Raw genomic sequence first — 7,881 nt, forward strand, 5'->3', positions numbered from 1 at the left:
CCTTGGACTTCCCTCTACCGTCACACAAAGTTTCATTCACGTGCATCGGTTAGTCTGGCCGCGACCATTGTTAGAAGCGGATCGTGTTTCTGAGCTCCGTCGGAATAATGCTGAGTGCTAATGCAGAACAACGTGCTAACATCAAATTCCTCACAAAACTTGGAAAATCTGCCACTGAAACTTACAATTTGTTGACAGAAGTATATGGTGATCAGTGTCTATCTCGCACGCAAGTTTTCGAGTGGTTTAAGAAGTTTATGGAGGGTAGGAAAAACGTCGGGAACGATCCAAAATCGGGCCGTCCTCCCACTGCGAAAACTCCAGAGAATGTGGAGAAGGTCGCTAGAATTGTTCGAAGAGATCGTCGACTGAGCATTCGAGCAATTTCTGAACTTACGAACATCAATAAGGAAAGTGTTAGACAGATTTTGCACGACGATCTGGGCATGAAAAAGGTGTGTGCTAAAGTGGTGCCAAAAATCCTTACCCCCCAGCAAAAGGAACATCGAGTGAATTGCTGTGTTGACACTCTTGAAAACATTGAAAATGATCCTGATTTCTTCCAAAACGTAATTACGTGTGACGAAACTTGGATTCTTCAATATGATCCAGAGACTAAGCGACAATCCATGCATTGGAAGAGCCCCAAATCCCCTAGGAAGAAGAAAGCGCGCATGAGCAAGTCCAAATTCAAAGCAATGATGATTGTTTTTTTCGATATCCGGGGGGTAATCTACATTGATTGGGTGCCTGAAGGTCAGACTGTCAATCAGGTTTATTATAAAAATGTTTTGACGTACCTCCGTGAACGTGTGCGACGAAGGAGACCAGACATGTGGAAGAATGCCTCATGGGTTCTTCATCACGACAACGCGCCAGCACACAACGCGCTATCTGTGAAGAGGTATTTGGCAAAAAACAACATTCCAGTGATGGAACATCCACCGTATTCTCCGGACCTAGCACCGTGCGACTTTTTTCTCTTCCCAAAAATCAAGTCTGCGCTGAAAGGGACCAGGTTCGAGTCCGTGGATGCAGTGAAAGCAAAAGCGACGCAACTCTTGAAGAGCATAACACAAGATGACCTGCAGCACTGCTTCCAACAGTGGAAAATTCGCATGGAGCGGTGTAGGGATCGGGGAGGGGACTACATTGAAGGGGATAACATTTCGACTGTCTGATTTTTTTTTAATAAAGGGTTAGAGCATGAATCCGGTTTCTTTATTGCCACACCTTGTACACACTCTCTGAAATGGAAATACAACGCATTTCTTTCTGTAACTTAATGTAACACAAACATACAGTCAACTACATACATATGAAGGGTGCACATACATGGAGGCTGCAAAAGGAAAATAACACAGAACAGAGGGAGTTTCGTTCTCAAACAAACGTGTTTTAGTGTGAACAATGATAATGCAACAGCATGGAATTAAGATCCAGTGCAGTGTGACAGTTTCAAAAAGTGAACAGTTGCCTGAGGATGGCAAAGTCAGGCTGAGACATGCAGCAATTGATCTGATTTTAATGTAATTTTGAATTAAAGAGAGATTGTGAACATTTTTAAGTTGCATTAAAGATGGTGGTGAATCAGTGTGTGATAACAGACTCCTGTAACCTACTCTGCACTCACTTTATTGACAGTTCTCCAAAATAGCTCACAAACTATCATCATAGGGCAGGCATCCACAGTCAAGAGCTGAGCTATCTATGTGTTAAACCAATGTACGAGTATTTCAACCGCAAATAATTCACAGGTTGCAGTTCAGACTTTAAGCATTGCTTTAGCAACAGGATCAGAAGCGCCAGGTCCTAGGAGGGTATCCACAATGGCGAGAGCAAAATCAAAGGCTGTGCCTGGGCCCCGGCTCGTCACCAAGTTACCTGGAACAAGTATGGCAGGTTATGTTTACTGAGAGCCTGTAAATGTAAACTGGAACACATGCCAGACACTTAGTACTCAATTCTCATGTTATTCCACAACTGCCCAACATGTGTCACTCACATCAACCCCTGGTGATGCAGGCTCTAAGTGTTAAATACTAACCCTATTCTTACATAACTGATTGCCCACGAGGACTGCACTGCATCCTTGCTGTGAAAGCTTAAAAGTGTATACACAATATGTCTGATACGGGTGACATTTCTGCTTCTTGAATAAGGGGAAGAAAATTAAGTACTAAACATAATCTTTAGATCCAAGGGTGGTGAATTGCAAGAAAAATGAAAAAATGACATGGGTTGCAGTTTCAGCACTTTAGAATTATATGTGAACAGACTGGGGGTTGGCAGAACATTTAGGATGCCTGCATGGAATAAGAAATGAAAAAAATATTTTATTTGAATGGTTGTACCCTGATAATGGAATTACACTGGTACTACTCACAAGCCACAAACTGAGCTCCATGGTCAAAATTACATAGAGAGAGATATGACATGTGTTTGTTGCCTTATGCAGGTACAGCATACATGAACTAGACGGGCTCGTTGCCATGCAAGTTTTGTGGTAACCACTCTTTTGCCTTTCTGGTTGTTCTTCTGTGACAAAATGTTGTCTGACACTGGTGACCACTGCATGAGTAGCCCCGAAGTGCCATTCTATTTCTCATAACAAATGCTGGCAATGTTGTTATTTAGTATCAATGACTTATTCTGAATAAGGCATGTTACCCATTCACTTAGTATCATTTCAGAACTAGAAGTTATAGGAAAAATGAAGATTATTTTAATTGTTTCTTGCATCCTGTTGTGTATGTAATTAATATTAGAGTCAATTTTACCGACCACACAACATATTTTTATTATTATTATACTACATGTTTCGACCTCAAGAGGTCATCCTCAGGTGTACGAACACAGCTGTATAATTACACGCAATCACATTCGTCTTCTCACTTATTCGATCCTGTATCTTATTCAGGCTCACGCTCAATAATATATCAAGCTCCTCTCACAAAACACAAGTTAAAATATTATTCTAAATGTCAAAAGTTAAAATTTAAAATTTGCGAATCGAATTTCGATTCAGATCACTAGTTATGCTTTCACTTTCACTTGTTATTCAGTCACTTCCTACTTACGCTCATCACTGCATCAAGTTCACTTTAACTAGTTTTAATTATATTATTGGTTAAAAAGTTCATGAATTAAAGTTCAATTTTATTATATTGATTGCACTTTTCACTTTTTGGAGGTCTCGCTGTTTTCCGCGTCCTCTGATGTTGCTGGGTCTATTACGATCTGTGTCGTGAATCACGCCTGTCCCAGAATACCGTGCACATCACTTTCCGCGCCAACAACGTCTGCTTGAATTTCATCTTACAGGGAGATCCACTATGCCGCCAATGCATTGACTGCTGCTTGGTTTCTGGGGTAATGTCTGCAATCCATGTTTCATCACCTGTGATGATCCGGTCCAGAAACTTGTCGCCGTCATCATGGTACCGCTGCAGAAAGGTCAATGCTGACTCCATGCGCTTTGTTTTGTGTTCTGGTGTCAGTTGCTTCGGCACCCACCTGGCGCACAATTTCCTGAACAACAGATGCTCCATGACAATTTCATGCAACAAGGAGCGGGAAATCTGCGGGACATGACTGCTGAGTTCTGCAATTGTGACGCGACGATTCTCCATAATGCGTTCCCGCACAAGCTCCACCAGGTCGTCTGTAATGATGGATGGCCACCCACTGCGCTTCTCATCATGCACACTTTGTCGACCTGCTGAAAATTGTCTGCACCAGTGATGCACCATCTGCTTGCTCGTGACGTTAGGCCCATAGACCCGGCACAGCTGACGATGAATTTTGATCGGCGCTATGCTCTGTGCATTCAAAAACTTTATCACTGAACGCACTTAACAGTCGGCAGGAGTTGGAATAAGAGCCTCCATCTTCAACAGCAGCAATGATGCTACTGTGGGAATGTGGGAAATTCCATTTGTGCATGCGCCATGCTACGTCATTGCTCTATCACGTACGCGCAGTCGCTTCGCGCAATATAAGTTTCGCTAGCTGTGGGATGAGTGGGAAACTTACTTTGTGGGCGTGCTACGTAGTTCAGTAGTGAACCTCATGAGGGCTATATGGCAGCACATCTCAAAAGACATTACTCTTAAAAAATGTAGATATTTCTGTGTTACTGTGAGGCCAGGCAGATACCTGGAACTTTCACACCATTTTATGATCCATCTCCACACAAGGCTTCACTGTCAAACAAAAGGTACAATGTGTATTTCACAAGGAAAGAACAGAAGACACACTTCCAAGACTAGGGTAAGAGGATAGTATTAACCCATCAGCATGGAGTAACGTGCACAGAACATTCTTTCTGCAGTTCTGTCTGCTGCTGTGGAGTGTCATGCATTGCTCGTGGATGAGCACCTCATGAGTAGTATTTGAACCACATGAATTTTACTTGCATATTTTTTAGATGACATTTGAGGCTATCATTTAGCATGTGATTCAGATGATCTTGGAATTGTCAACAGGAAATCAGCTGCTAGTAAACATTTGTCAACTGTGAACAGTGAAGATATCCTGAATGAAAGTCTTCTTATTCTTAAGGCAGTAATTTTCATCATGATCATGAAGAAACAGAGGCACACGATATCATAGGTGGCTGAGGCATTATGCTATGAGCCAGAAGGTCACAGGTTCGGTTCCCAGTGAGGTTACTGGATTTTTCAATTGGCCTAATCCTTTCAGCCACACGGCCCTGGGGCTGACTCAGTCTCTAACAGAGCCACCTGTGAGCCAACAGTTGAGAAAATGTGGGAGCCTCAACGTCACACAACCCCATGGGCCTCTATGACCTGTCACATGAAAAGCGTCACCTTCCCATAGGAAAATAACAGAATTACTACCAGTCTTGAAGCCAGTGCTATTTCGCTTGTCTGAACTTAAATCTCCAGTGGAAACTCCTCCCACACTGAGCTAAGGGCTGGGATTTAAATCCCTCCAATCCCTCCACACATATTAGAATAGTGAATGTGAAGGTGCTGGGTGCAATGCCAGGCTGTTTTGAATATCGTGATGATCCTCCAAGCTTGATAAAGGAATGGAATTTCTTTACTGGATGAATAACTGAATAGCTGCTCAAGAGGAACCTGGACCATGAAGCCATTGAGTTGAGTCAGTCAAGGCATCAAAAAGACATAGGTGAAATGGCTTCTGATTGTACCAGCTTTTATGAACTTTCTTCCATATACATGCTGCATGACACTGGCAGCATGTGAGTACTTCTCCGTTTTTGGATCGACATTCTCACAGTGATTAACAAGAGCAGTCTTCTGGGTTGATATGGGGTAGTTTTGGAAAAGCACAACATTTTTGCTCTAATTCCTGCCTGCTTCTTCCTGGTTTCTTGCTTGGCTTACTCTTTAACCCTGACAATGGACGCAACATATTCCTCCAATAGTCAGACTTTTTCAAAATGCTCAATCTTAAAACCTACAAATATAGTTGTCCCTGTGTCTATGCACCACACATTCTGAGTGACAGAATCACAGAACATGGGTTCCTGGTATCCAGCACAGAGGAACGTAATGCGAACAGAACCTCAGCCTTCCAACCTACAACCAATCATCTTACTCGACGAAGAAAATAGGGCACAAGAACTCATCACTCTCTACTTTTACCTATATTTATGGGCTCATACTGGTGCCAATGATGCTCATTTCCAAGAGAAAAATCTCAGGATGAATGACATATCAGTCAGAGTGAGTGATTACAAGTCAGGGTCTACCAACCGTCTACTACCACACTGTCCTCTTTGTATGCGTATTTCTCCTGCAGTTGCTCTTTCAATGATGGGTATGATGTCAGGGACTTGCCGAAACCAACATTGTGGGCTTGCAGGGCAGTTGGAGCTGCAACACACAAGATACAAAACTGCATGAATCAAGGCAAGTGCATGTACTGCATCTAACTCTCTTCAGAACAAAGACAAAAACTTTGTGATGTTTTGGCGAGCAAGTTACCTGGGGCACAACACAAATATGGGAAATGGCAAAAATAAAAAGAGCTGTTCGGGAAATGCCTTAGAACCACACATCTGGAAGCTCAAAACATATAGGAAAAATGTTTAAAGACTTTGGTGAAACATCTTCTGAGGATGAAGTTTGGATTAAACAGGCCATGGAAGGATGTCCACTAGTATGGAGCTGACTGCTTTGCCCAGAAGGTTGATCAAGTCCGCTTACCAGCACAGATTGCAGCCACCAAGCGCCCATCCTTCTCTTGTTGCTGCAGAAGCAAACCAACCTCAGATGACTGTCAACAGAACACAAGTACATATCAATAAGCAAACAGATATGTCACACTTCGAACAGCAGTAACATGACAACATCATGCCTCAGCAAACAGCCTTAGAGAATTTCTTATGCCTCAACATCATAGCTAAAGCAGTTAGACCCTGAACTAAAAGTGGTGGCGGCAATAGTAGTAGTAGTAGTAGTAGTAGTAGTAGTAGTAGATCTAATGCTCATGCACTCCCTTCAGGAGAGTATCTTCATGCAGGCTACTCATTTCCAACATGCTGTTTGTAATCAACTTGCACCAAGCTGGATGGTCTAACAGTGAGTTTCAAGTCTTGAATTTGGGAGAGATGCTTGGTTGAAATCTTGCCTGGGACATTGGCCATCCCAACTGAGATTTTCTCTGGGTTCCCCCAGTCCCTCCAGAAAAATGCCAGGCCAGTACTTTAATTATGCAATGACCACTTTCTTAAAAATTCTTTCAATTCATTATTCATCCTACCATCTGACAATATGTAGTTTAGATACTGAAAACACCACAAAATAAACTACAAAAAAGAAGAAAAGACCATCAACACTCTCATTCCAGCCACAAAAACCTCTGCGGCTGGCCTAAAGTAAGGTAAAACCAACCACAATTGTACCCCATCTCCTCCATTGCTTGGGATGTTTGACTAAATGAGTCGAGACTGTTTTAATGTTGTACTTAAAAGAATCCTGTTGAGTTAATATTATTACACTTTCATACACATATATTATATATATATATATTTTTTTTTTTCATTACTTGCATCTTAAATGCAACATTTATTTTCTGCCTCAAATACATCTTATTTTACTATGACATGTTTCAGCTGTGACACAAAATACGTGGGGCAATCCAAAAGTTTCCAAAATTTGAATTTTGCGTGTGAATGGTTATGAGTACACCGAAATACCGCTAGGTGTCTCCTCACACATCCTTCTTGAATCAGTGTGGCAAGCGGCGTTGAGTTGATTGGTTGGGTTTATTGTTGGTGAACGTATTTCCATTGTTATGTTTCTGTGAGTTTGCGGTTTTGCGATGGCTGACCTGAGAGAGCAGCGTGTCTGTATAAAGTTTTGTTTCAAACTTGGGAAAACTGCTGCAGAAATGCACCAAATGTTGAAGCAAGCTTTTGGTGAAAACAGTTTAGGCCAGACACAAACTTACAACTGGTATAAGCGTTTTAAAAGTGGCTGAACATTGACTGATGATGATGATTGTTCGGAATGGCCGTCAACGGGCAAAACACCAGAAAATGTTGCGAAAGTTAGGGATCTGATTCTGCAAGATCGTAGGCTGATAATCCAAGACCTCTGTAACACCTTGGGACTAAGTTACGGTACATGTCAACGAATTTTGTCAGAGGAACTGAACATGAGGAGGATTGCAGCGAAGTTTGTGCCACAACTGCTGCAAAATGAACAGAAGCAGCATCACTTGGAAGTCTGCAGGGAACTTCAGCAACAGCTTCAAGAGGATCCAAACTTTCTTTCGAAGGTTGTCACTGGTGACGAAAGTTGGGTTTATGGCTACGACCCTGAAAGCAAGTAGCAATCGTCGCAATGGAAGAGCCCTTCTTCACCTTGGCCAAAAAAAAAAAAC

The 7,881-nt window shown here is 42.2% G+C and overlaps 1 protein-coding gene across 1 annotated transcript in view; it reads right to left on the reverse strand.

Moving 5' to 3' along the window:
* Positions 1 to 1,199: 1,199 nt before the first annotated feature.
* LOC111861480 (protein/nucleic acid deglycase DJ-1) overlaps positions 1,200 to 7,881 on the reverse strand; it is a 14,713-nt gene continuing 8,031 nt past the window's right edge. Inside the window, exons 3-5 of the mRNA XM_023846097.2 lie at positions 6,201 to 6,270; positions 5,748 to 5,867; positions 1,200 to 1,884 (exon numbers count right to left, since the gene is read on the reverse strand). Coding sequence (XP_023701865.1) covers positions 1,766 to 1,884; positions 5,748 to 5,867; positions 6,201 to 6,270 — 309 coding nt within the window. The 3' untranslated portion in view covers positions 1,200 to 1,765. The remainder of the gene's footprint in view (positions 1,885 to 5,747; positions 5,868 to 6,200; positions 6,271 to 7,881) is intronic.

The sequence above is a fragment of the Cryptotermes secundus genome, unplaced genomic scaffold (genome assembly GCF_002891405.2).
Source record: "Cryptotermes secundus unplaced genomic scaffold, Csec_1.0 scaffold693, whole genome shotgun sequence".
Classification (NCBI taxonomy): Eukaryota; Metazoa; Arthropoda; class Insecta; order Blattodea; family Kalotermitidae; genus Cryptotermes; species Cryptotermes secundus.